General features: G+C 36.0%; 1 protein-coding gene across 9 annotated transcripts; it reads left to right on the plus strand.

The window, feature by feature from the left end:
- On the plus strand, nucleotides 1-26590 carry LOC149827960 (protein cornichon homolog 2-like). Of its 9 annotated transcripts, XR_016434984.1 has the most exons (6): nucleotides 1-138; nucleotides 704-885; nucleotides 22945-23000; nucleotides 23138-23210; nucleotides 24164-24257; nucleotides 26097-26590. XR_016434984.1 is itself a non-coding variant. In XM_090019752.1 (5 exons), the coding sequence occupies exons 1-4, from the start codon at nucleotides 64-66 to the stop codon at nucleotides 24216-24218; spliced, it is 435 nt and encodes a 144-aa protein (XP_089875878.1). In that variant the 5' UTR covers nucleotides 1-63; the 3' UTR covers nucleotides 24219-24257; nucleotides 26034-26590. The 9 variants fall into 9 exon arrangements, 6 of the variants coding, with proteins under 6 accessions (XP_089875878.1, XP_089875877.1, XP_089875879.1 ...); XR_016434985.1 differs by lacking the exon at nucleotides 23138-23210; XR_016434986.1 differs by lacking the exons at nucleotides 23138-23210; nucleotides 26097-26590 and adding an exon at nucleotides 26034-26086.
- The last annotated feature ends 1205 nt before the right edge of the window (nucleotides 26591-27795 follow it).

Below are 27795 nucleotides of genomic sequence, written 5' to 3' on the forward strand. Positions count from 1 at the left end.
GTGCTTCCCTCTGAATTCAGAGCGATGCCAGATTTCTTCTTACCCTAATTCCGATCCGATTTCATGGCGTGGGAGGTTACCTTCTGGCTCGTCTGCTTCGCCATCGCCATCTCACTCCTCGGCATTCTTGTCTACCAAGTACTCAAGAACCTCTCTCTCTCTCTTCTTTTGATGGATTGATTCCGCATTGGATTTTATTTCCCCCCTTCTTTTCCTATTCCGTCTATTCGGTGCTTTGCTACACATTCGCCAGTTTTTTTTTTTTTTAGATTTCATTAAATGTTTTGTCTTTTGATTTTGATTTATTTCTGGAACAAAACCATTCATTTCTCTTTTTTTCTTGTGATATGATGAAAATACTGTCTTTTTTCTATTTGAAAATTCGTTTCTGATGGAGAAAAAAGAGACTAGCGTTTATGCCGATGCATGCTTGAAAGGTTATGATTATGCCGATGCCTGCTTGAAAGGTTATGTTTCTATGTAACGACGATTGCGTGCTGTTTCTATGCTTTTATGTGTTTGATAGTCGATTATGTGGTCCTTTGATCGTATTTGGTTTGTTATATTTGCATATATTTTTATTTTGTGTTTTGTTTGTTACATTTGCCTACTTTTTTGTTTTGTGTACTGGAAGTTGGTGTATGTTTTATTGTTTAATTGCCTCCTTGAATTGAACCATGAAAAAAGAAATTGATTGTTACAGCTTATTTCGTTATCGGATTTGGAGTTCGACTACATTAATCCGTTTGATTCATCGTCCCGTATAAACAAATGGGTGATCCCGGAGTTTGCAATCCAGGGGGCACTGTCTGCGCTCTTTCTTCTGACATGGCATTGGTTCATGTTTCTGTTGACAGCACCAGTTACTTACTATCATTTGAGATTGTAAGTTTGCCAATGCGTTAGTTCAGAAATCTCGCTTTTTCTCCCTTTTTATTGGTTTGATGTGGTTGGTTGTTGTATGAGTTCATCTGTATATTTTTGGCTACTTTTTGGTGGGATGGTCATTGGGGTTTGGAGACTGCTGTGAACAACCTTGTAGGATTGGCACTGCTTCATACTTAGTTTCTAAATGCATTTTGCAAACAAATTGTAAAGAAAACTGCTTCATTTTGGATGGACATGTCTGTCTTTCACCATGCTTCTAAATGTGCATATATTCTTTAAAGTATGAGGTGTGGGATAGAAGTTGTTATTATTGGCTGCTCCACAACATGCTTACTGGAAGCTTCTACCTCTCTTGGGAAGCCACTTGGTAACCTAGAAGCTAAGAGAGTTGTAAAATGTAAACTCATCTCCGTTATCATGCAAAGCAAAGTTCCAACATTTGACTATCTACGTGAGAATTAGATGTCCACTAAAAAGAATGCATGTGAATTGTGATTCTTATAATTGACCTGTTTTAATTAGATTGAAGAATAAATCTTCAATGACAATATAATTTTTTAACCTCTAAAAAAAGACTATAATTTTTTATAATTTCTTCATATGCATGCTTATTCACTTTTACTGAACTCATGTATTTTAGGTTATTTATTAAAAAAAAACCAATGAAAAAAAATCCAAACTTTCTTCTCATTACATGTATGCTATTATGTACTCTCTTGAATTTCATGTACACTATTATGTGCCCTCCTATATAATTCATTAATGTATTATGCTAATCTTCATCTATTATTTGTTGCTTATTAGTTGTTACAATATCAATAAATAATGATTTTTGGTTGTATATGTTCAAACCAAAATTTATTTTTAAGATAATGAAATCAAACTGGAAAGTAGCATTAGTGTTGCAGCCAATGCTATCATGTCATCAATGCAAGAAGATGAGTTTAGAAGAGAGAAAGGTGAGAGGGAAATACAAATGGAAACTTCATTCATCTAACAAGGAAGAGTCAACTTACAACCATATATTGGAGTCGACTTCCCTACACCTCATAAAAGACAAAAATGTTTGACTCTACAACAAAATCATAAAAAATACAAGAATACCCCTGTAAATAAAGAAATGTATAAAAAAAGGAGTAACACACATAAAGTGATACAAGTATTACATTTCTCAACACTCGCCCTCAAACTTGACATGATGCAAGCAGAATCAACCAAAGTTCAGAAAAGAATGATTGGAAATGCAATGGAGCAAGACTCTTGGTGAATCTTAGTGAATACATATGCGATTTGCTCTTTAAAACTCACACGCTCTAGAGAAATAATTCCATCTTCATATGCTCTCTTAGTAAAGTGACAATCTGTCTCAATATGCTTTGTCCTCTCATAAAACTCATGATTTTTTGCAATATGAATAACTCTCGTGTTGTCACAATACAATGAGACATTTTAAAAAACTGAGGCCCCTAGTTGCTCTAGAAGCCACCTTATCCAAATAACCTGAGTTGTAACCTGGGCTATAGACCTATATCCTGCATCAATTGTGGAAAAAACAACTTGCTGCTACTTTATGCTTTTCCATGATATTAGAGAATTGCTAATAAAAACACAAAATCCTATAGTGGGGAGACGATCTCGAGTGGACCCTCTAAAATCTACATCACAAAAGGCTCTAAGATTTGTGGAGGAGGACAATGAGAAAAACATTCAAAAGTGCATAGTGTCTCTCACATGTCTAATAATCCCGAGTACAATGGTAAGAAGAATTGACATAAGAGCTCATGAACTGACTAACCACATGTGCTGCATAGGTGATATCTAGTTTGAATATTGTTAAATATATCAAAATTCCAACCAGCTGCCTATATACAACTGGATCCTCTGGCTTAACTCCATTTGTGGCCCTCAACTTTACATTTGCTTTTATAGGGGAACCAACCTTCTTTGAGTCCTCTTTTAGCCTTGCCTATAACAACAAGATCAGATGCATACTTATGTTGTGACATAAATTCCTCTTTTTGAATATGCAACCTCCAAACCAAGAAAATATTTCAGGTTTCCCAAATCCTTCATTTCAAATATGCTATCCAACCTCTTTTTGGTATCATTTACTTTTTGCCGATCATCATTTGTGATGATCATATCATCCACATATAGAAGCAATATACATCTTCCATTAGGAAAGGAGAAAACGAATAAGGCAGGATCATGATAGTTTTGCTCAAACCCAAAAGTCTTAACTGTTGAACTAAACTTTTCAAACCATGCTCTTGGTGCTTGCTTAAGCTCATACAAAGCTATTCTCAACCTGCACACTTTGCCTTCTGGATTAGTATGACCTTGAGGTAACTCCATATACACCTCCTCCTCTAAGTCTCTATTCAAAAAGGCATTTTCACATCCAACTGCCACGTATTCCACTGCTAACAGCCACAACAAGTAAAGTCCTTATGGTGGTCATATGCACAACGAGAGAAAACATCTCAGCAATGTCATTTCCAAATTGCTAACTATACCCCTATGTTACCAACCTTGCCTTATACGTTTTAATTGATTCATCTGCCTTGGTCTTAATCTTGTAGATCCATTTACACCCTACTACATTCTTTCCAGGTGGAAGCTTTACAAGATCCCATGCATGCATCCTCTCAAGTGCATTCAATTTCTCAACTATTGCCAGTTGCCACTCCTCTTTAGAAGCTGACTCTGCATAAGAATTAGGCTCGACATAAGAATAGATTAAGGCCAAATATGCATGATGTTGAAGAGAAAATAAATCATAGAATACAAAATGAGTAGGAGGAATAGAAACTGTAAAACTCCAACGTACCAAAGGAGGTTAAGAGATGGAAGAAGACTTTGAACTTGTGTGTTCTATATCAGCTTCAAGGGGATCAAAATTGGCCTTTAATAATTGCTTGCCACCTCCACGTCTATTTGAGTTGAAAATAGTATATAAACAACATTCTCTTGTCTCTTGGAGTAGGTTTGACCAAACCTACTATCACTCTTTTGAATTTCCTTTCCCTAAATCTCAAAATTTCTATTATCCCTCTCTTCCACAGGATATGGTAGCAATAAAGAAAAATCAATCGGGTCTTTGTCCTTGTCCTTAAAATGACTAAAATAAGGTGTATCCTCATGAAAAACTACATGCCTAGATATCCAAATTTTCTTTTAGGATCATGACACTTATAACCCTTTTTTCGATTAAAATTTTTTGAGAAACAACATTTACTAGCTCAAGGTGAAACTTATCTCTATATCTACCATGCATAAGCACAAAACAAGTGTATAAAAAAACTTTTATCATCTTATAATTTTGGGCAACTCCATACAATTTCTAGAAGGGAGATATACCTTTAAGAGCTCCAGACGACATTCGAGTGATCTGATAGATATATATACCACTGTCATCGATATTGCTGATATATTGAAAATATCACGATATTATTGGCTATTTCAAGATAGCCTATAATATTGGGAATATATCGTGATATTTTCAATATATTGTTAGAGACAAAATATTGCGATATTTTTGGGAAAAAACTCTTTTTTTTTTGTATTTTAAGTTTGCATTTCTTATTTTTTTTGTTTCTTTTATATTTTCAAATCTTTAAAACATGTTTGTTTATATATTTTGGAAGAAAATAATGCAAAACTTATTATTTTCTTAGCGTTTTTGTTGTTATTTATATTTTTTTTCAATTTTTTAAACTCTTAAGATGATATTCCAGAGATTCATCAACTTTTAAAAATCTCTCTGAGAAATACCCTCATCGAGAAATTACCTTTAACGATATAGGTGACTATGATATATACACATTGCATTTAGGTCAGTGTTGTAAGTATTGTGCCATATCATAAGATATGGATTGTAACTTTGGGGAAAATCGATATGATACACACCCGTAACTTGATATAGGTTTGTAACGTACTTGTATCGGGTGTCTCTTACGTCACACCTTGATACAAGGATGTATCTTACGTTACACAATTAGTGTAATTTAAGTTGCACTAATTTCAATTTTTTTTTGAAACATATAAAGGCGAATTCATGTTCATTCCTAAAGAGATTGAGAATGATTTGGAGTTGATTTCTTGCAAGAAGAAGAAAAAGATGATGATCATAATCATGATTGACATTGTCTAGTTCGTTTTTGTTTGAATTTTGAAAAAAATTGATAATGTAAAATTTTTAAGTATTGAGAAACATTTTGTGATTTTGTTTTCATTTATATAAACATGTACTATTATGAATCTTGTGACTTGTTACTTAGTCTTGTTGTTTAATATGCATATTACTTCATAGTTTGCAATGAGATATGCACACCATTCATAGCATATTATCTTGATTATTGAATGTTTGATGTCTTATGCAGCTTATAATTGTTTGATATGTGATGTTATGGTTTTATTTATCATTGTTTCTTGTGTCATGATTTTCTTAGAAATTTTCATGATTTTTTTAATGTTTGGGTTCTTTTATTAAAAATATCATTTTTTATGATATGATATGATACTACAACAATACATATCTTATTTTGGGCCTGACCAATGCGGGTTACAATACGTTTTTAACCATCTTGCTTTTGGTACACATCCACCAAAGAGCAAAGCTCTAGTAGTCTCCAACATACGCTATTCCTTCTTTCAACCACACCATTCTGTTAAGGGGTATAGGGACATGTCTGTAATGAAGTATGCGGAATTACAAGAACAAAGTGCAAAAGCACAAAAAAGTCCAAGAGTGGACAATTACAAATGCACAATACAATTATAAAAGTCCATAAACAAAAGTCCATTATGGGACAATACAAAGTGCCTACAAAGGACACCACCAACAAGTAAAAGAATAAGATTTTATTAATAACATAGCTTGAAAGCATTAAGAGAAATAGGGGGAAGACCTCCCCTGTTTATGTACGACAATCAAAAGGGAGGTCATTGGGAGCTCCCTTCATAGAGATGTTGGGGAGCTCCCAACGGTCATATTTATGACTGTTGGGGCCCCAATGACTTTATGGAGTGGGGCCCCTAATGGCATATAAATAAAATAAAAAAGAAAAAGAAAAAAAGGAAAAAGAAAATAAAAAATAAAGAAAATAAAAATATAGTTGTTTCTAATAAACAACTATAATTACATGTGAAAAGACTAAAACGCCTCTGTCGGGCAAACTAATATAATACAAATTATATATATATATATATACATGAGTATATATATATACATACATACATATACATATATATTTTAACAATGTCTTCTGATGATCTATTCATTTTTTCTGCAAAAAGTTTATAAATATGCCACTAATATATTCTCCTCTAGAATCAAGATAAAGAATTTTAATCTTGGTTGCAAACTGAGTTTCAATTATAACACAAAACTTCTTGAAAATTTCAAAGAGTTCATTTCTATTTCTCATGAAGTAAATTCATATATATCTTGTACAATGATTGATGAAGGTGACAATGTACACTGGACCACCCTTTGACAAAACTGGTGACGGACCCCACACATTCTAATGTACAAGATTAAAAGGATTATCTGACTCTCTATTAGTAGACCCAAATGGCAAGGCATGACTCTTTACCAATCAGCAACCCTTAAACTCCTGTGCATGATTTGACAACTCTCTTGAACCTATCCAAACTCCCTAAGGATACTAAATGCTATAATTAATAGTTGGATATATGCTGGAATCTCTGGTGCCATAAAACTGATTCATTCATAATAGTAACTCCTAGATCAACTCTAGATTTTTTCTACGAACTCATGTCCAACCAGTCTAAGTAATACAAATCTTTCCTCTTATGGCCAATCCCAATTCTCTTCCCTGATAGCTGATCCTGCATAACACAATCAACAGGAGAGAAGGTAACATTACAATTATGTTTAATAATTTGGCCAATATAAATTAGATTCATAGTAAGAGAAAGAACATGATATACTTGAAAAATATTCAATTTACTTCCAGGATAAGAGTTGGAAGTAATAGAGCCAACATTAAAAACTGACATGGATGATCAATCTGCAATGCGAAAGACACCACTAAAAGGATGACAATTAGTTAAGATAGACTCATAAGCAATCATATGCCATGATGTTCATGAGTCTGTCAGCCAACTAGGGAAACCATCATAGATACCTGCAAAGGCAGTACTAAAAGAGAAAATAGGAACATAAGAGGAGTAAGTAGTGGCAGGTTGAGTTAGGAGTTGCAACTGATGAATCCGCTGTTGTATCTACTCTGGAATCTAAAGTTGACCACCACCCACATGCTCAAAAGGACTATGTAGACTGGGCACTACTACCACTACTATCAAGCTACATATATTTGGTTTTAGAGCCCTCTCCTCCAGCCGCAGACACTGCAGCCTTTTTCTTCTTTAACACTGGACATGAATTCTTAATGTGCCTTAATCCTCTGCAATAGCGGCACTGAACAAAACTCATATCTCCTCTACTACCTCCAGACCTCTCACCTACTCTACCTTCCCCTCTGCCTTTTGACCGCCTACTTTTTTAGCTTCCTTCTTTGCTTTCATATATTTCTCTAAATTCTCATTATCACGATTTTTACTTAGATTTTTATAACACTCTCTTTTAACCTTAATAGCTAATTTGACGTCCTCGTTCCACCATAATGTATCCTTACCTAGCGGTGTACCGCCTTTAGACTCACCCAATACCTCCTTAGCCACCTTTCTCATGCCACCCGCTATCTTATTCCACATTGATTCTGAATCATCCTCGAGACACCAATCAACTTCCTTAACTACCTGCTCTACAAACATTCCTTGTTTAGCTCTTTTCAGTGCCCACAACTTAATTATAGGATCTATCTTATGTCTATCCCTTTTGCGGCATTGTCTAATTTTAAGATCTAAAATTAAGACTCTATGTTGTGTAGCTACACTTGCTCCCGGTATAACCTTACAATCGATGCAACAACCCCTATCTCTCTTCTAAGTAGGAAAAAATCTATCTGACTCGTATTAACCCCACTTTTAAATGTTACTAGGTTATATTCCCTCTTCCTAAACCAAGTGTTTGCTAAGATCATATCATAGGACAAACCAAAATCTAAAATCCTTTCTCCACTTTCGTTTCTTTCTCCTATACCATAGCCTCCATGGATACCCTCAAATCCATCCCTAGTAATGCCTACATGTCCATTAAGGTCACCGCTGATGAAAAGCTTTTCTCCATAAGATATTCCTTGTAGTACTCCATCTAAATCTTCCCAAAATTGATGCTTAATGGAATCATCTAAACCTACTTGAGGTGCATAAACATTATAACAACAACAACAACAACAACTACGCCTTCATCCCAAAACAATTGGGGTCAGCGATATGAACCAAAAAAGAAATTCATTTTGGGTCTTCCACATGAATCCTTTTCCTCCAATCATTTCTATCCAATGCCATGTCCTCGGTGAGGTTCAAAGCATTCATATCCTTTCCTATCATCTCCATCCAAGTCTTCCTAGGCCTACCCCGACCTCTTTTAACTAATATATTTTCCCATTTCTCCAACCTTCTAACTGGAGCATCATTAGGCCTTCGCCGAATATGTCCAAACCACCATAAACGATTCTCTCGCATCTTATTTTCAATGGGTGCAACACCTACCTTCTTACGTATCTCCTCGTTCCGAATCTTATCTTTTATTGTATTTCCACACATCCATCTAAGCATCCGCATCTCAACTACACTCATTTTTTGAATATGATGTCTCTTGGCAGCCCAACATTCCGTACCATATAGTAAAGCGGGTCTAATAGTCGTCCTATAAAACTTTTCCTTCAACCGCAATGGCATTCTACGATCGCACAACACTCCAGTTGCACTTTTCCATTTCATCCACCCAACCTTTATCCTATGATTAATATTAATAATATTAATAATATCCGTACCTAATACTAATTTAATAAGTAAAATCCTATCACCTTTCCTACGAACCTCAACTACATTATCTATAAATTCATGACTCATAACAATCCTTACTCCATTCTTATTCCTATTTATTCTTGTATACCAAATCTTATATCCCCAAAGTTCTATCACTTTTGCTTTCTCACCTACCCATTTGGTATCTTGTAGACATAAAATATCAATCTTTCTCCTACACATAACATCTACTAACTCTACCAACTTACCAGTTAAGGACCCTATGTTCCAAGTGGCTAACCTAATTTTATGGTCTTGGACTAACTTCTTTACCCCCACCTGTCCAACAAAGTGAGGGAACCCTTGCCTATTTGACACCACACCTAGGCGCCGGTGTGACGCGTCGCTTCTAGGCGACGACCTAGCAACCTTTGCCCATTTATCACTGCCTCCGGGTGTGACGCGCTCAGTAGGGAACACCCCAACGAAATTCTCATATTGGTTCATATTCATAGGGTATGACTAAGTTTTTATGCTGGTTGTCACTGGCCTACCGCAACCCTCCTCCTTTATCCGGGCTTGGGACCGACAGTGTATAACTAAACAATTATACATAGGCGGAGTTTATTAAAAACCAAGTATGCAACACAATATTTAAATCATATGCAAAGCATATAAAATAATGCTACGAGACTGATAACATAATCATAAGTTCCACAAAAAGGATCAACAATATAAACACCTAATATCATAACTATTATCCCCAAAAAGATCCATAAAGGACATTTATTAAAGTGAATGACTTCTCATAAGAAATTATGCTCAATACCTTATGCACGAATAAACAATCTTATTCATCATGTAAGACAATTATAAGTGCATAAGGATTAAATATTAAGAAAATTTATTTTTATAAACTAGATCATAATTTTTAACACTTAATATGTTACTTTTAATATACCAAGAGTAAAGAGAAATATTAAACACAAGTTCAAGCAAAATTTCATAAAATTATACTTGTGAAATACACATCATTATTTTGAAATATCTAATTATTTTAAAATATGTAACAATTTATCAAAAAGAACAAAATCATGTTCAACAATACGAACATGATTTGACATTTATAATCATGACTTGTTCAAATAAAACATCTAAATGCCAACAATACGTGCTCAAACATACATGATTATATACATATATATATATATCAAAGCAAGTTTTGAAAAAATTTAAGATTCAAACATAATTTCAAAACATATATATATATATATATATCTAATTTGCTAAAAAATAAACAAATAAGTTTTATAAGATATTTAATAAAAAACAAGTCCAACGATGATTAAAAAACCATTTAAAGAGTTTTTTTTTTAAATAATAACAAATATATATATATATATATATATATATATATATATATATATATATATATATATATATATATATATAACGATAAAGAAAATAAGTGTTTTCTCATGCATAATGCATAAAATAAATAACATAAGAAATACTTAAAAATATAAGATACATACCAGGTAAATATTTCTCTCTCTCTCTCTCTCTATATATATATATATAACGATAAAGAAAATAAGTTTTTTCTCATGAATAATGCATGAAATAAATAACACAAGAAATACTTAAAAATATAAGATACATACCGGATAAATATTTTTCTTGAATCCAAGCCACACAACGATCATGAATCCTTCACGAAGCACAAACTCAAACCAAAGAATCCCAAGACCCAAAAGAGGCAAAATGCCAAGAGTTTTTTGGCTCTGATACTATGTAACAAAGTAAGCAAAAATACAAATATCAAGTGTAGAACACTTACAAGTCTAACAATGGACAATAAATAAAGAGAGAATACAAGCACTTTAAGTGCACACACACAAATCTACAAAGGGATAATGTTAAAAGGCAAAAAGACAAATATTATTGAGAATATGGGTGTAAGAACACCTTACAAATGATGGGGGAACACCCCTATATATATACAAGAAAGAGGAGGAGGAGCCATTGGGAGCTCCCCACTCTTGGAATCGTTGGAGATCTCCCAACAATCGTATTTTTTACCGTTGGTTCCCCAAGGACTCCAAATGTGGGCCCCCAATGCTAAAAAGAATAAAAAGAAAAAGAAAAAAAAGTTGTTTCTAATAAACAACTTATTATACAAGTAAAAAGACCAAAATGCCCCTATCGAGCAATACAAAGGAATTACAGATTATATATATATATAAATATGTATATATATATACGTATGTATATATATATATATACATATATATTTTTAACAAAGAGTATAGTATAAACTATGAAGAAACCTTTGCTCCCGTTGCTAATATGACTATTGTTAGAACCCTCATTTCTATAACTTCAATTAAAAATGACATATTTTTCAGATAGATGTTAAAAATGCCTTTTTAAATTGTAACCTAAATGAGGAAGTTTATATGGAATCACCTCTAGGTTTAGGATTGACACATGGAAAAGTTCTTCATTTGAGAAAAGCCTTGTATGGTCTAAAGCAAGCCCCTAAGGCTTGGTATGATCGATTCAACACCATGATGATTCAACTAGGTTTTAAATCTTGTTATACTGACATTGTATTGTTTGTTAAGTCTTCTAATGCAGGTACCATTATCTTGTTGCTCTATATAGATGACACGATTATCACAGAAGGTGATAAGTAGGGAGTTAGCCATATCAAAGATGTTCTCAAATCCAACTTTGATATGATGTATCTTGTTTTTTTACGTTATTTTTTGGGTTTGAAGTTGCATACTCACCTCATGGCTATTTTTTGTCTCAGACTAAGTACGCTATTAAAATAATAGAGCGATCTGGGCTCTTTGATGAAAAAATAGTTGATAGTTCAGAGGTTAAATGTAAAGATAAAAAAAGATGCTGGAGAACCTCTTTAGGACCCAACTCTATATAGACAAATGATTGGAGTTCCATCTTATGATATTTCTCATGTCATTTATTCTGTTAGCCAATTTCAGCATGCTCCTACTACGGTTCATGTAGAATGATATAGGATGTTGTATCGAACCCTGGTTAGAGAGAGAGAGAGAGAGAGAGAGAGAGAGAGAGACGGCAGCACATACAGAGAAAATTCTAATTCACTTAATCGACATTAGGGCTCTCTCTATGTTAAATAGAGAGAGTCCAACTTAATAAATTACATCCAAGTCCAATATTTAATAACTTTTCAAATAACCTCCAAAACTAAGAAGATTTAACTTTAAACCACCTACTCTCAACACTCCCCTCAAGCTGGAGCATAGATATCAATCATGTTCAGCTTGTCACAACATTTTGAGAAATTTGGTCTAGCAAGGGGTTTTGTAAACATATCTGCAACTTGATCTTCTGACTTAAGATATTTGGTATTGATATATCCAGCTTGGACCATATTTCTTACATAGTGACAATCAACCTCAATATGCTTTGTTCTCTCATGAAAGACAGGATTGTTTGCTATATATGTTGCAGCCTTGTTATCACACATCATGGTCATAGGAGATGAAACCTTCACCTGAAGATCATGAAGAACAGTACGAACCCACATCATTTCAGCAACTGTTTGGGCCATAGCCCGATATTCTAATTCTGCACTTGACCTAGAAACCACATTTTGTTTCTTACTTCTCCATGAGATCAAGTTGTCTCCCAAAAACACACAGAATCCTGTGGTAGATTTTCTATCCACTACAGATCCTGCATAGTCAGCATCAAAATAGGCCACTATCTCCAGAGTTCCACCTTTCCTGAACAATAACCCCTTTCCAGGAGAAGATTTTAGATATCTGAGAATCATAATAGCTGCATTCCAGTGTACCTCAGTTGGTTTGTCCATAAACTGGCTAACCTTGCTTACTGCTAAAGCAATATCCGGTCTGGTCACAGTCACATACAATAGCTTCCCTACTAGGGAGCGATAGCTTTTGCTATCAACCGTTTTTGACGCTTCTTCAAACAACTGAACTTTATGGTCCATGGGAATATTTGCTGGTTTGGCTTCCAACATTCCTGTTTCCTTTAATAAGTCAAGAACATATTTCCGTTGAGATAGAACCATCCCTTCATGGCTCCTGGCAACTTCTATACCCAGAAAATACCTCAGTGAACCAAGGTCTTTTGTAACAAAATGTTTTTGAAGATGAGCCTTTGTGGCTTCAATAGCTTTCACATCATCTCCTGTAAGAATAATGTCATCCACATATACCACCATAACAACTATGCCAGAGCTAGTTTTCTTGATAAATAGTGTATGATCGGCTGCTGACCTATTAAAGCCAAAGCGTGACATCACTTCAAACAACTTTTGAAACCATGCGCGAGGACTCTGTTTCAAACCATAAATCGCCTTTCTCAATCTACACACTTTCTGACACTCCCCCTCAACCTCGAATCCTGGAGGTTGTTGCATGTAAACAGTCTCAGATAGATCCCCATATAGAAACGCATTCTTCACATCTAATTGGTACAAACTCCAACCATGCTGAACAGCTACTGAGAGAACAAGACGAATCGTACCCATCCGTGCAACATGGGAAAAAGTTTCAAAGAAATCAATTCCATATGTCTGAGTATACCCTTTTGCTACTAATCTGGCCTTGTACCTTTCAATAGACCCATCAGATTTGTACTTTATTGTATATACCCATTTACATCCAACAATGTCAGCATCTGTTGGGGAATCAACTAGATCCCATGTATGGTGAGATACTAAAGCATCCATTTCTTCTTGCATAGCCAGTTTCCATCGCTTATCAAGTTCTGCCTGCCGATAGTTCAGTGGAATAGTTTCAGCAGATAAGGCTGAAATAAAAGACTTCATCTGATTTCCAATTCTGACATCGGAGACAAAATGAGATATGGGATATAAGGTACATTGTCGTGTCTCCTTTCGTAGAGCAATAGGCCTGTTATCATCATCATGAAGATCACTATTGTCAGTAGAACTTACCTCAGGGGAAGAAGAAGATGAAGGCTCTTGCGGAGATGGAGCTCTACGCACATATACCAATGGAGGATTATGAAATCTGGAAGCGGATGAAGTTTGGTTCGGTAGTGAGGGCACAGACTCCAACGGAAAAGGAGGTATAGGTAAAGGAAAAGTCTCAGCTGGATCAACCTGCAGTGGAGAACCAGTACTGGAGTAATATGGAGTGGATTCCAAGAAAGATACATCCGCACTGACATACTCTCGGCGAGAAATAGGATCATAACATCGATATCCCTTTTGATTTTTGGGATAACCTATGAATATGCATTTTGTAGCTTGAGCAACTAATTTATCACGGTCAGGGCCAAGTTTGTGTACAAAACAAACACATCCAAATATTTTGGGTGAAAAAGAAAAGAGTGGGGTATTAGGTTTTAGGATATGAAATGGAATTTGATCGCCCACAGAAGACGAAGGCATGCGGTTGATCAGATAGCAAGCAGTGGTAATCGCATCACCCCAGTATAACGCAGGAACATTGGATTGAATCATAATAGTCCTGGCAACATCAAGCAAGTGCCGATGTTTTCGCTCAGCCACACCATTTTGTTGAGAAGAATAGGCACAGGAAGTTTGGGGTTGGATGCCATTATCTTGGTAAAATTGTAACAGACCTTTTGATTTAAACTCGAGAGCATTATCAGTGCGAACAATCTTGACAAAAGATTCAAACTGAGTTTTTATTTCAAGAATTAAGGATTGAATAATACGTGGAACTTCAGATCGTTCCTTTATTAAAAACACCCATGACAACTTAGAAAAATCATCAACAATAACCAAATAGTAACGACACTGAGTCCTAGTAGGAATCTTACTAGGACCCCATACATCTGCATGAAGAAGTTCAAAACTTTATTACTAGACTGACTCTGACTTGAAGAGAACGAGCTTCGATGATGCTTGCCCAGTTGACAAGCTTCACACTGAAATGATGTGGTGGAAGGAATTTGAGGAAAGACTGAACGAAGCTTTGACAATGAAGGATGGCCCAGACGACGATGCCACTGAACAGGACTGGATGAATATTCCACGGCAGCATGAACATTACCCATTGGATGATGTAGGTAGTAAACTCCATTTGCTTCATAGCCTCCACCAATCTTCTTCCCCGTCAGCAAATCCTGAAAATGACACCCCATCGGATCAAATATTACTCTACAATTTTGTTCTTTTATAAGGAAACTAACAGAGAGTAAACTTAGAGGAAAGTTTGGAGCATGAAGAACATTTTGCAACTGTAATGAGGAGGATATAAAAATATTGCCCTGACCAACAACAGGGGAGGAACTCCCATCGGCTAATGAGACTCCTCGATGAGCATTAATATCCTTTAGATCTGAAAAAACAAGAGAATTTCCACACAAATGTCTGGATGCACCGGAGTCAATAATCCACTTACTGTTAGTTGGATGTAGGTGATTTTCTGTTGAATAGGCAACACCAGCTACAGGAGGGATGAAACTCACAGAACGAAGGGCTATCAGCTCATCATATTCAGCACGACTGAGGGTGATACTACTGTCACCAGCAGAGATATTTTCCTGTACCTTTGTTGCCTCCAGAGTAGTAACATTTGCTTTAGGAGCATAAGAATTTGATGATGAAGAGGTTGGCTTGCCATGTTTATCCCAGCACCGATCTTCTAAATGTCCAGATTTTCCACAGAATGTGCATTGAAGCTTTCCTCTGCCTCCTATACCTCGTCCACGACCTCGTTCTCTGATATTCTGAATATTTCCACGCCCATAACCAGAGGAAGCAACTAGAGCAGATGACTGGGTCACAGGCTGTGATTGTAGAAGAGATATCGCAAGTCTACTAAGGCGATTATATGCATCAGCAAGAGTAGGTACATCTGATCCAGTCAACATTTGGACTTTTGCAACAGAAAATTCTGAAGATAAACCTGTAAGAAACCGAGCAACCATAGTGTGTTCTTGATGATCTTTCTGCTTCGAGCAACAAAGAGGCCTGTGAGCATTGAGTCTTTCAAACGCAGCTTTTAATGATGCATAATACTGGGCCAAGGTCTGATCTCCCTGCTGTAAATTATATATCTCTTGTTCTACTTGCAGGATACGACTCACATTGGTCTCTTGTGAATACGTATCTCTAAGATTGTCCCACATCTGCTTGGCTGTATTATAATAAATTAAACCATCTGCAATGTGGGTTTCAACACTATTCATGATCCATGACATAACTATGTCATTATCTTCATCGCAGGTAGCATATTTTCCCAATTTTTCAGTGGGTTCTTCTTCCAGCAAGATATGCTTTCTACGATGTCCAGATACTGACATCATGAACGTTCTGGACCACCTGGCATAGTTAGTTTCATTCAACCTTACAGAGGATCCATACGAAAAGGGATTGGCAAATGCCTTATACTCTCCAACATGTTCTAATTTGGAATCACATTTCGAACTTTCAACCATACTGAAGATATACTTCTATTTCAGCAAACAAAAACTGGAGAGACTTCAACCAATACAGGGGATAGCGTGTGTTAGACAACCAGCAGCTGTTCACACACACAAAACCACGACAATAAGAATCCACAGCCCACAACAAAGTTACTTTCTCAACACAGTTTCCACGACATTAGTGAACAGCAGCCCATACACATGAGTAATAGTTCCAAAATATAATTTTTCTTCAGCACATCATGAAGTCACGACCAACACAACTCTGTATATGCATAAATTGAATCATACCAGAGGCTGTTCCCAGACATATAGGGCTCGACAGTCATATCCTAATCACCAGCACAGCACAACAAGTGCAATTGCTGTTTCTCTCAAATAGCAGGAAGTCACGACAAGAAATAAACAAATATCGACCAGAAGATTGCAGGAAATCACAGCAACAAAAATCACAGCAACAAGAATCACAGCAATAGGGGATCACGGCACCAGGAAATCACGGCAAGGAATCACGGCAGGGATTCACGGCAACAGGGAGATCACGGCAACAGAGAATCACGAACAAAAAAAAACAGGAAACTAGAGGCACGCATCCTGTTCCTTAGATCTGATGACAGATCTGGGCCATGACCTTGGTCAAATCCCAGATCTGTTATCAGATCTTACACAGAAATCACAAGCAGCTAACCTGAAAAAAAAAATCTTCGTTGTTGCAGGGAGAAACTCGGCAACAGTTTGATCACGATCGAGTAAGATCCCACGATCGATGCTTTGATACCATGTAGAATGATATAGGATGTTGTATCGAACCCTGGTTAGAGAGAGAGAGAGGAGGAAGGGAGAGAGAGAGAGAGAGAGAGAGAGAGAGAGAGAGAGAGAGAGAGAGAGAGAGAGAGACGACAGCACATACAGAGAAAATTCTAATTCACTTAATCGACATTAGGGCTCTCTTTATGTTAAATAGAGAGAGTCCAACTTAATAAATTACATCCAAGTCCAATATTTAATAACTTTTCAAATAACCTCCAAAACTAAGAAGATTTAACTTTAAACCACCTACTCTCAACAGTTCATATGAATGCTTTAATGAGGATTATTAAATATATTAAAAACTCTATAAATTATGGTTTATTTCTTTTATCTTCTTTCCTGTTAGAAGTTATTGCATGTTTTGATTCTGATTGGAGGAGATAAATGAATGATAGACGCTCAACCACCAGTTCTTGTGTTTTTGTAGGTGATTCTCTAATTTCATGGAGATGCAAGAAACAACAAAATGTGTCTCTTTCTTAAACAGAAGCAGAGTACTGTGCCATAGCAACAACCACTTCCGAACTAGTATGGTTGAGACAATTGTTAGAAGATTTGGTAGTTTACATTGCAAAATCCTCAAGACTTGGTTGTGACAACAAAGTATACATAGCAAGCAATCATATATTTCATGAAAGGAGCAAACATGTTGAAATGGATTGCCATTACATTTGTGAGAAATTTCTAAAAAAGACCATCACGTTGCCATATGTACCATCTGAGTATCAACTTGCAAACATCTTCACCAAAGCCCTCTCGTCACCCAGATTTCACTTTCTCCTTGGCAAACTCTCGGTTGTTGCACCGTGAGTTTGAGGGGGTGTGTTAAGATTGTGTACCCAATATATATATATATATATATATATATATATATATATATCAGTGTAACCGATATCGTCGAAATTTTGAAAATATCGTGATATTATCCGGTATTTCAAGGTAGTAATATCGAAAATATATCGCTATATTTTCAAAATATCACTAGAAACAAAATATCATGATAATAGCATGATATTATCGTGATATGTTTTGGGATTTTTTTTTTATTTTAAGTTTGCATTTCCTATTTTTTGTTTATTTTATATTTTAAAACCTTTAAAAATGGTTTCTTTATATTTTTGAAAGAAAATAATGCAAAACTTATTATTTTCTTAGTTTTTTTGTTGTTATTTATGTTTTTATTTTTATTTTTTAAACTCCCGAGATTTTTCCAAGATTTATCAACTTTTGAAAATCTCTCCGAGCAATACCCTCGCCGAGAAATTACCTTTAACAATACATGTGACTATGATATATATATATATATATATATATATAAACTGATATACCCATCATGGGTATTTCAGTCATTTCCTTTTGTAATAGGGGTCAGCCCACTAGGGGATGAGTTTGTAATTTTCTTATTTTATTCTCTTTTTGTTTTTTGTAAAGATTGTGACATATGACTGATTGGGACAGCCCAACTAGTCTTTGGCTAGTCCCAACGGTCATATTTATGACCGTTGGGGGCTAGCCCAACTCCTGGTTGGGCTGCCCCCTTTGTCCCTTGTGCTTATAAATAGGGATCGCCCTATTGTGTTTTGCTATGCTTTTCTAAGCATTTGTTAATGAAAGATTCATTATATTTTACTTTGTGAGTTGTTGGTATGTATTTCATTGGTGGATTCTTTGGTCCATAAGTGACCACTATTGTATTGGTATCTCATTGTAGCCTTTGCAGCACTCTTTTGAGTTTTTGTTGGTTTCATTACAATAACCTCCCGCAAATTGTGAATGGGTAAGAACCATTGACAATTTGTTCTTTAAAAACCAATATCTAATGAAAGAAAGGGGCTTGATAAAGATGTCAGCAACTTGGTGCTCTCCTCTAACGAAAAAAGGCATAATTTCCTTATCTAATATTTTTTTCAAAAACAAAATGTTGATCTGACTGACCTGCTGAATGGGATTCGTAACAATAGCAATGGCCTTTTGATTATAAGAATATAAACTGACCTGTTGATTGGCTGTTGCAAGGAGGTAAATGAACTCTGGACCAAAGAAATCTCAGCTGAAACAACCACCATGACCTATATTCCGTTTCGGTACTGGGCCTTGCCATGGTTCTCTGTTTGCGGCTGCACTAAGACACAAAATTTGGTCAACACACAATACCTATTAATAGACCTAGTATGAGGATTTTCAGCCCAATCAACATTGGAATATGTCAAAATTGTGATGTGAATGCTACACATCCTTTGAGTGTCTCTTGTATGTCAACCCATCCATTATAGTCCCCTTAATATATTAAAGAATTCATTTTACAGCTTCCATATATTTCCATATGATTGTTTCTATGTTTCTGGGAGCGTGCATAGTTTGATCCAATTGATTTCTAACAAAAACCAAATTAAGACTTTCACATAGGTGCGGGTGTGGATGCGGGTGCAGGTACGGATGTGGATGTGGCGATGTGGCACTTTAAAAAAACTTGGGTGCAGGGGTGTGGGGAGGGTATATATATACTTTTTAATCGTTTTAAGTTAACATTGCATGTATGTGTGTGCATTTATGAATTTATATATATATATATATATATAATATAGATAAAAATGGACTTGATTAGGGTTAACTGAATCTACTTTTGGATAGAAAGGGACCTCAGTGTAGTTGACTTTACCTAACACAAAGGAAGCTGTGTCCAAGTGTCGCACCTGCCTGGGTGCGGGTGCGGTGGCCTGTTAGAAGAGTCCATGTTACATAGAATTAAGATGAGTGGAAGTCAAATATTTCAAGGTGGATGTGTCTCGTACTACGACATTAGCAGCTGAATGAGGTGTCTACTCATAGGTGTTGAGAGATGTAAAATAGTGTATTACTTTTGTATGTGTATCTACCCCTCCGTACATCTTATAATTTATAAGGGTATTCTTGTCATTTTTGCAATGTTTTGTAGTAGTCAAAGCTGAGGGCTATTTCTATCTTCCACCAAACAGGTAGAACCAAAACTCTCTATCAACATGTTGGCGATCTTGCTCTCAAACAAGGAAGAAGAAAGAAAGAAAGAAGTGAGAGCGAAAACTGCATTCCATTCACAATAGAGTTATTACAATGCTTACAGGAGCTGTCCCCGCTATAATACTTTTCTTGACTAAAACACCCCTGCATAGCTGATTATTGACTTGCATATCAAAAAAGAAAAAATATAGACTGATGTTACCATACAATATAACAAATGTGCAACATCTAACATTTCCTGCTCAAACTCAAGACTTCTACCATTGGTTATCATTTTATCTTCCTTCTCCAACTCATTATTCTCAGGGTAAGGAGCCAGAAAAAAAACCAGACTTAATCTTATCGATTTCTATGGTGCTAAAGTATGATAAGTCTTCTATAAAATTCAACGTCTACATATCCAAAGTCTCCTAGTCACATGATTTTAAGAACGATACTCCTTTTGTCCCTCTAGGGATCGTATAAAACACTTCCTAGTTCTATAGCACAACTTATCTCTTTGATGAGGATTCCAAATATTCGTAAAGGTTCATAATCAGACACCTTAGTAAACAACTTCTAAAACATGGATTACTTCCAAAGGCCTTTTCGTTCTTTTGCCATTTTGTCGTGGACCTATTGATTGACCAACTGTTGAGCTAACCCTTATTGTTCTGTTGGTTTTGTTTGGTAGTTTCAAGTATTTGCCTATTTTTTCTTTCAACCATACCATTTTATTTTGGAAGATATGGACATGACTTCTAATGCACAATTCCCATTTCATGAAGTTATGTCCAATATATTCTCCCCCTAAATCTAAGAGAAGGTTTTTATTCTAGTAGAGAATTGAATTTCATTTCAAATGCAAAATCCTTTATTTTAAGGATTTTAGGTAATTTAATTTTGTACTTTATAAAATATATTGATGTAAACCTTGTACAATCATCTATGAATATGACAAAATAGGAAGATCTTCCCTTAGACATGATGGATGAGGGTCTCCAAACATTTGGATGTACCAGATCAAGTACACTAGCATACTCAACCTCTCTAAACCCAAATGAGAAAGCATGATAATTAGCTAACTTGCAGCTCTCTCAACACTTAACCTGATTTAACGCCAAGTACTTAGACTGATCTAGGCCCCTTGAAGAAAATGCATGTAACTTACAACTAGATACATGACTCAATTGATGATGCCACAATATAGAAGCCTCTAGAACTACAACACGAAGACTCGACCTTGAAGTATTTTGCAATCTCAGATCCAATGAGTCTAGAAAGTACACCATATAAGCGCGACCACAACTTTACATGTCGTGCCTGTAATGTGTATTTTGTGGACATTGTTGTCAAGAATGTTGGATACTTCACACTTAAAAACAACTGTCTAGGCCATGTCCAGCTGTATTGTTGTTAGTGTTGGTGTTCAGGATGTCCAACACCAATATGTTGGACCTATGAAAGTGCCCGGGTAACATAGTTTGCTTGTTGGCCCTTGGATAAATAAGTTGGGGAAAGGGCTCCAATTGGTTGCACGGGTTCTTGTAACAATCTTTAATGAGAAACTGTGCGGAATTTTGGATAATGAAATGTCAGAGTTATATGTTGTCTGCTTGTACAGTATTTCCAAGAAAATGAACGACTTCTTTTGTGATTTAATAACGTCACATGCAGAATGAGGTGGTGATTCTGCATATGTTTTGATTTAGTGTAATACAAATAGATTTCATTTTTTGGCTTAATGTGGACAATAGAAAAGATAATTGAAAATGAAAGAGGATTAATATAGAAATCCAAGAAGGTCTAGAGCCTTGAGATAGGCAAGGATTTATGGATTTGGGGCGTAAGTCGAGGATTACTTGAGATTAATGATCCTTTTCTCTAATACCATGTGACAAACTAAGACAGAGGAACAGGGAAAAATCAATCTGAGATGGAACCACGAATTCCCTTGTAAGTGGGAATATTCATGCATTGCATGAGTATATGTTATCAGTCTCCAAAATTCCCAGATTATCATTTTACAAAGATCTAATGGTTTATAAAAGGGAAGTTAAAAGTACAACACTGTTCTCATGCATACAACTCTGCCATTGATGTTGCTTACTGACAAGTACTTCCAAAATTTCATGTCATGTCATGCATGACCTGGATTATCTGATTATTGCAAATTCATGTCAGTTCTTGTAGAACTTAAAATCATACCTAGGGGTCTGTGGTTCTGGTGGACATACTTATCTTCTTTGAGTCTCTTATTTATTGCTACAGGAACCCAAGTGATCTAAAATGAGAAATCCTCTATTTTGCCTCCAATACATAACATCATTCTCATCAGAATTATGAATCAATGTTTCTGTTCTAAGGCTCTATCTTAGTTATTCTACATCCTTCATTTCATAAGTCCTTACCATCACTTTGGGAAGTATCCTCTGCATGCAGAACAATGATGTTTGAGAATGAATAAAGGGTGACTGACTGTACTTCCAAGAAAGCGTTTCTATGACTACTGAATTGAAACTATTTCGAGAAGGATCACAAATGTATGACCATTCTCATATGGCAACCATTCTTATAAATTTGCGAGCTTCTGAAGAAACTTGATCTCATTTTAATTGTTATATACCATCTGCTATCTGTGCATTAAAAATTTTGAGGTTGCCTGATCACGACTTCTAATTCTTGTAGTAAAGTGTAATTTGGATCATTGTAGATGTGTATTAAGCAACCAGTTGTTATTATGAAACTTTTATTCCAATTCTGCAACCTTTTTCTTTTTCCTGTATTTTTCAGAGAATATCTTATGCTATTTATATTTCTAACTCGCATTCCCTTTTCCTAACGCTGCGGTTTTTTGGCTATCACTGCTGTTTTCTTTGATATACCAGCAATATTGTCTTGAACATTGCATTTAATGTTTTCCAGATACATGAGGAGACAGCATCTAATAGATGTCACTGAGATCTTCAGTTTGCTTAATGGTGAGAAGAAGTATCGAATGGCTAAGCTGGCTTTCTATTTGAGTCTTTTCTTTATCATAATTTTCAGGTTTGTTTTCTACGTTGGAAAAAATTTTAAGTGCCTTTATTTTCTAATCAGTTGTGTCTATTTCATGCAGTTGCGAGCCTAATTATAAGGGTTTACTGTACTATATAAGACTTTCTTCATCTTTGATAGAAGCCATGTGTAAGGTTATTTCTTGAGTGATACCTTTTATTGGTCTCGTTAATTTTTTTGGCAGCGTTTCATATTTTAAGAGATAACGTGCATAATTATGGTGCCAAGGGGTAAAATGATAATAGGATCCTTTTTTCCAAAGAAAGATGGCTGTTCCCTATGTTTAAATATTAGGATTTCAATAAGGTGGCACCATTGCAGTTTGGAAGTATCATTGTAATGTGCATTGCAGTGATAACTAATAACTCTATTTATTTATGACTCCTTTGGCTCTCCTTGTTTGGCAAAGCAATATGCATTCTCTCAATTATAGAATATCATCATTAACAGCAAAAAACAAACTTAATCAGATGCAGGAAATAACTTGAGAAGATGTCAAAGAAAACCTACAAACTACAAAATATGCATATATTGATGGAAAAATACAAGCTGACCCAACTTACATCAACAAGGAGCTTTGACTTGGTGGGCTTATGTTGCATGAACAGAGGGTGAGTTTTGGTTATGCCACTAACTAGCCAGCTGAATCAAGGGAAATCCCACACAAGGGAAAGTCATTTTTTGTTACTCTATTTGCTGTTATCAACTTCGGTTTTCCCTTTTCTCTGTTTGGGGCTGTGGATGAGACAGAGAATTAGCTAAGTCAATTTGACTGAGATACAAGCAGGATTTGGTCAGATTGTGCGATATTCAGGAAATCTTCAGATTGACTTTCAAAATTTTGATGTACTTTGTATGAGAAGTTCCATTCTTTTTTTCCCAATTAATATCAGCAATTGTTTCTTCCGAAAAATAATAATAGTAACTTGATACATGCTTTACACTTTCATTGCTATATGAATACCATTGCAAGTGTTCTCAGGTTCATTGCTATATGAATACTGTTGGAAGTATTCTGTCTTTCATCATTTTCAGAACCCCCTCCTCCTCCTCTCTCTCTCTCTCAAGTGTTGCTCTTTTGTTGCAGGCTTGTTTTATCAGCTGTTGTGCTTATAGAGGATGGTGAAGGTGAGATATTCTGAAGCCTTCAGTGTGATACTCACACGTGTGGAATTTTGGAGGTAAGTGGGTGTTTGTTGTAAAGATGATTGGTTTTGGAGTCTTCACGTTCATGTCATCTGGTAAGGCTCTTCAGACTGCAGTTCACTTGACAACTGCAGCAATTTTTGCATTCCCGAAGAGCATGACAGTTGCAAAATGCCAGGAAATGCTTTTCCTACACCCTGATTGCTAAAGCAAGTGCAATGTCAAGTTATTTAAAACAATGTATGTACCATAAGCTTCTTTAATTATTTAACATGCAAGATTGGATATATATGGGACTTACCGTTAACCAGAAGCAATCCTAGCTTAAGAATATTGGAGCATTTGGAAATTTTTAATGTGTTGCCTGTGTGTGGCGTCTCACCATTGATTTTAGATGATGGTATGGAGGATAACTGAGCCTAGCCGGTTACCCAGGTCAACCTATTCTCTAGTTCAGGGCAGTGTGATAGTATCACGAGAAATTACCTGAAAGTTTAAAACAGCAATTTCTAGTGAGATTTTCAAAATATCGCGAGATTTATGAAAAAACATAAATACTGTGATTTAAACGCGATATTTACGTTTTAAATGGCTATTTATCACAAAAAAATCCTATATTTTTATTTTTAAATAATTTGTATTAATATTTTCTTATAAAAAATATTTTTTAATTAATTTTTTATTGCCGAGATTTTGCCGAAAACCCCCTGAGATTTATGGAATTTTTTCAATTTTTCGTGAGTTTTTGAAAAACAAGAAATTGCCGATAAAAACTTTTGTCACTATGGTTCAGGGTACGTAATTACTGGTCTTCTCTGCACTCAACGCTGGTTCCAAATCAGAAAAAAATCACGTCCTGGTGGAAAATTTATGCATTGCTGAAGTTGATTCAAATACAATACGAGCTCAACCAAAATTCATTAGAAAACTCACACATATGTTAGCAAACAACTCATAATTTAGATAATGGGCTTATATCATATTCTTAGATCACCATTGTTTGAATGTTAGCACCAGTTGAAAACGAAAAATCCACCCTTTTTCTCTCACCAAGACGAGGGGAAGGTCCATGTCCATTTTCTCTGGGAACTAGAATTGCACACGCTTGGCTTTTAGGAGGCATCAACTTCATGGGTTTAGGCCACAATTATCAGAATCTCAGTTATCTGAGTCCAGAATGGTTCATGACGGTTCATGACAGCAGTGTCTTTTTTGTGTATTCAGCACCTGCTACATTTGTAGTTAAAGTTTCTTGGGATATTAGGGTGGGGGGATTGCCTGAAGTTTGCTATTAAAGATTGTTGAAAATATCCCTTCAAGCAGTTCTCTGTCAGTGCGGGCGCTTGTGCACACACACAATGGTGGTTGGTGGGGGAGATTGCCTGAAGTTTGGTAATAAAGATTGTTGCAGACGTTCATCCCTCCAGCCAGATCTTTATCAGCGCGTGCACACACACACACACACACACACACACACAGAGAGAGAGAGAGAGAGAGAGAGAGAGAGAGAGAGAGAGAGAGAGAGAGAGAGAGAGAGAGAGAGAGAGAGAGAGAGAGAGAGAGAGAGGCGTTCCTAACATGATGGTGTTTGCTGCTGGTTTCTTTCTATTGAAGGTTCTCTACCATGGCGTTCCTAACATGATGGTGTTTGCTGCTGGTTTCTTTCTATTGAAGGTTCTCTACCATGATAATGTGCTTGTTTATTCTTTTTGCTGCGGTGAGGTTAACCAATTCAAAGAGCCGATCTAATGCAATTTCGTGTCAATTTGGTGAAGAATTCATGTCCATGCATGGCAATTCTGTGCTTGCAGGGTTCCTACTTTTTTCGTGCCACTTGTGCTTACTTGGAGTGTTTGACTATTAATGTATAACAGGTGCATGAGCCAACCAATGTTCGAATGGACATGACGCTATGAAAAGTGAAATGCTTTATGACAGATTAATATGGACCTTATTGAAAAAGCCTGTTCCTTATTCTCAGATAAGGAGTTCTTTTAAGGACACAACAAAGGGGGGAGAAATTGTATGAAAAAACTGGACTGCTAAAAGGTCGTTTGGTGGAAGTGAAACCTCCATGAAATAGTTGAAGTGTAAGGCCACTTTGGATTAGCATGTGGTTGATCAAGCTGGGGATAAACTTTTGATAAGAAAGTTCAATCCATTGAAACAATTGAAGGATAGACTAGGGCCTCTATCAACTTTCATGTGTTCAAAAATCAATTTGACGTCTAAGTTGTGATATAGACACGCACAGCATCGCATTTTCTCATGACAACAGAGTTTCAACAGTGAAAATTCTGTTTAGTGCGAATGAGATGACCTTGTAAACATGATTCGAATTCATCAGTGCAGTTTCTCTGAAGTTTTCTATCCCTCCAACTAAAATGCGTTATCAAACTGTGAAGATTGGTTAATTAGCTGAAAGTGTAGTTATATGGTCCTCAGGTCAATTCTTCATCGTCCCATGCTGCTTACTGTACAAAAGTGATGGTTACTTTGGCGTCAAGGTCTTTCGTTGCATTGCACGTTAAAGCAAACAACTATCATGACTCTTATATGATAATGGCTTCAGACATCAGTTTTGTTTTGTTTTGTTTTTTTCTTTATAAACTTAATTTGGTGAAGAAATCATTGCTTTTATGCGAAATACGACATTAGCTCTAGGTCAGTTTTGCTTTTGATGCTTACACACACACACACAGAGAGAGAGAGAGAGAGAGAGAGAGAGAGAGAGTCTATTGTGGTTTTAGAAGATGAAAACAATACGTCGGTTTTGACAGTTTTTAGATGACAAAATTAAAAAATTTTGAGTTTTTCTACAAACAAAATAAAAAAAATCTCCAGTTTCCGGCCAGCCACTGGTCAAATGATAGCAGCCGCCAGCCAGCCATTTCGCAGTTAGTGGCTGGTTGTAAAGAATAAAAACAAAAAAGATGAACAACACATCTGAAGATTTCTGTCCAGCGACTAGACCAGCCATTTTATGGCTAGTGGCTGGCCAGAAACCATTAAAGGCATTTTAAAAAGTAAAAAACAAAATGTAATGGCTTCCGGTGAGCCACCAACCAAAAAATGGTTAGGCTGGTACCAACCTGGCCGAGAGGTACCAGCCTGGACATTTTTCAGCTGGTGGCTTATCGAAAATGGCCGAACATAACTTTTTTCTTTGTTGTAAAAAAGAGCAAAAAAAACTGACAAATAGCCAAGTTGGTGTCACACCGGCCAGGCAGAACCAGCCTGGCTATCTTCAGGCTAGAAATGGAAGGGGGCACATGGTGGTTTCATGAGATGGGGGAGACGGTCAATCCACTTCCCCCATTTTTTGACAAACCAGGTTAATCTTGGTGAAAAAACAAGGTGGAGGATGATATTACAAAACCTAATTTTCTAAGGCAAAATTAAGCTTTTGTAAACCTAGTTTGTGTTACCCAAATAGTGCACAAACTGGATTTTAGCCCCAAAGATAGGTTCAAACACCAAAACCTGGTTTGTGACATGGATTTTGGTGTCATCCAAAATGGGGCCTTATTAGAAAGGAGATGAGGAGTGATGAGATTAGAGTTGTCAACTACA

Source organism: Nuphar pumila, chromosome 10, assembly GCF_984573655.1.
Source record: "Nuphar pumila chromosome 10, dmNupPumi1.hap1.1, whole genome shotgun sequence".
Classification (NCBI taxonomy): domain Eukaryota; kingdom Viridiplantae; phylum Streptophyta; class Magnoliopsida; order Nymphaeales; family Nymphaeaceae; genus Nuphar; species Nuphar pumila.

Coding starts and splice junctions, on each gene's coding strand:
- LOC149827960 (XM_090019752.1), top strand. CDS start 64: ATGGCGTGGGAGGTTACCTTCTGGCTCGTCTGCTTCGCCATCGCCATC. Junction 139..703: donor TCGGCATTCTTGTCTACCAA/GTACTCAAGAAC, acceptor TGATTGTTACAG/CTTATTTCGTTATCGGATTT. Junction 886..22,944: donor ACTTACTATCATTTGAGATT/GTAAGTTTGCCA, acceptor AATGTTTTCCAG/ATACATGAGGAGACAGCATC.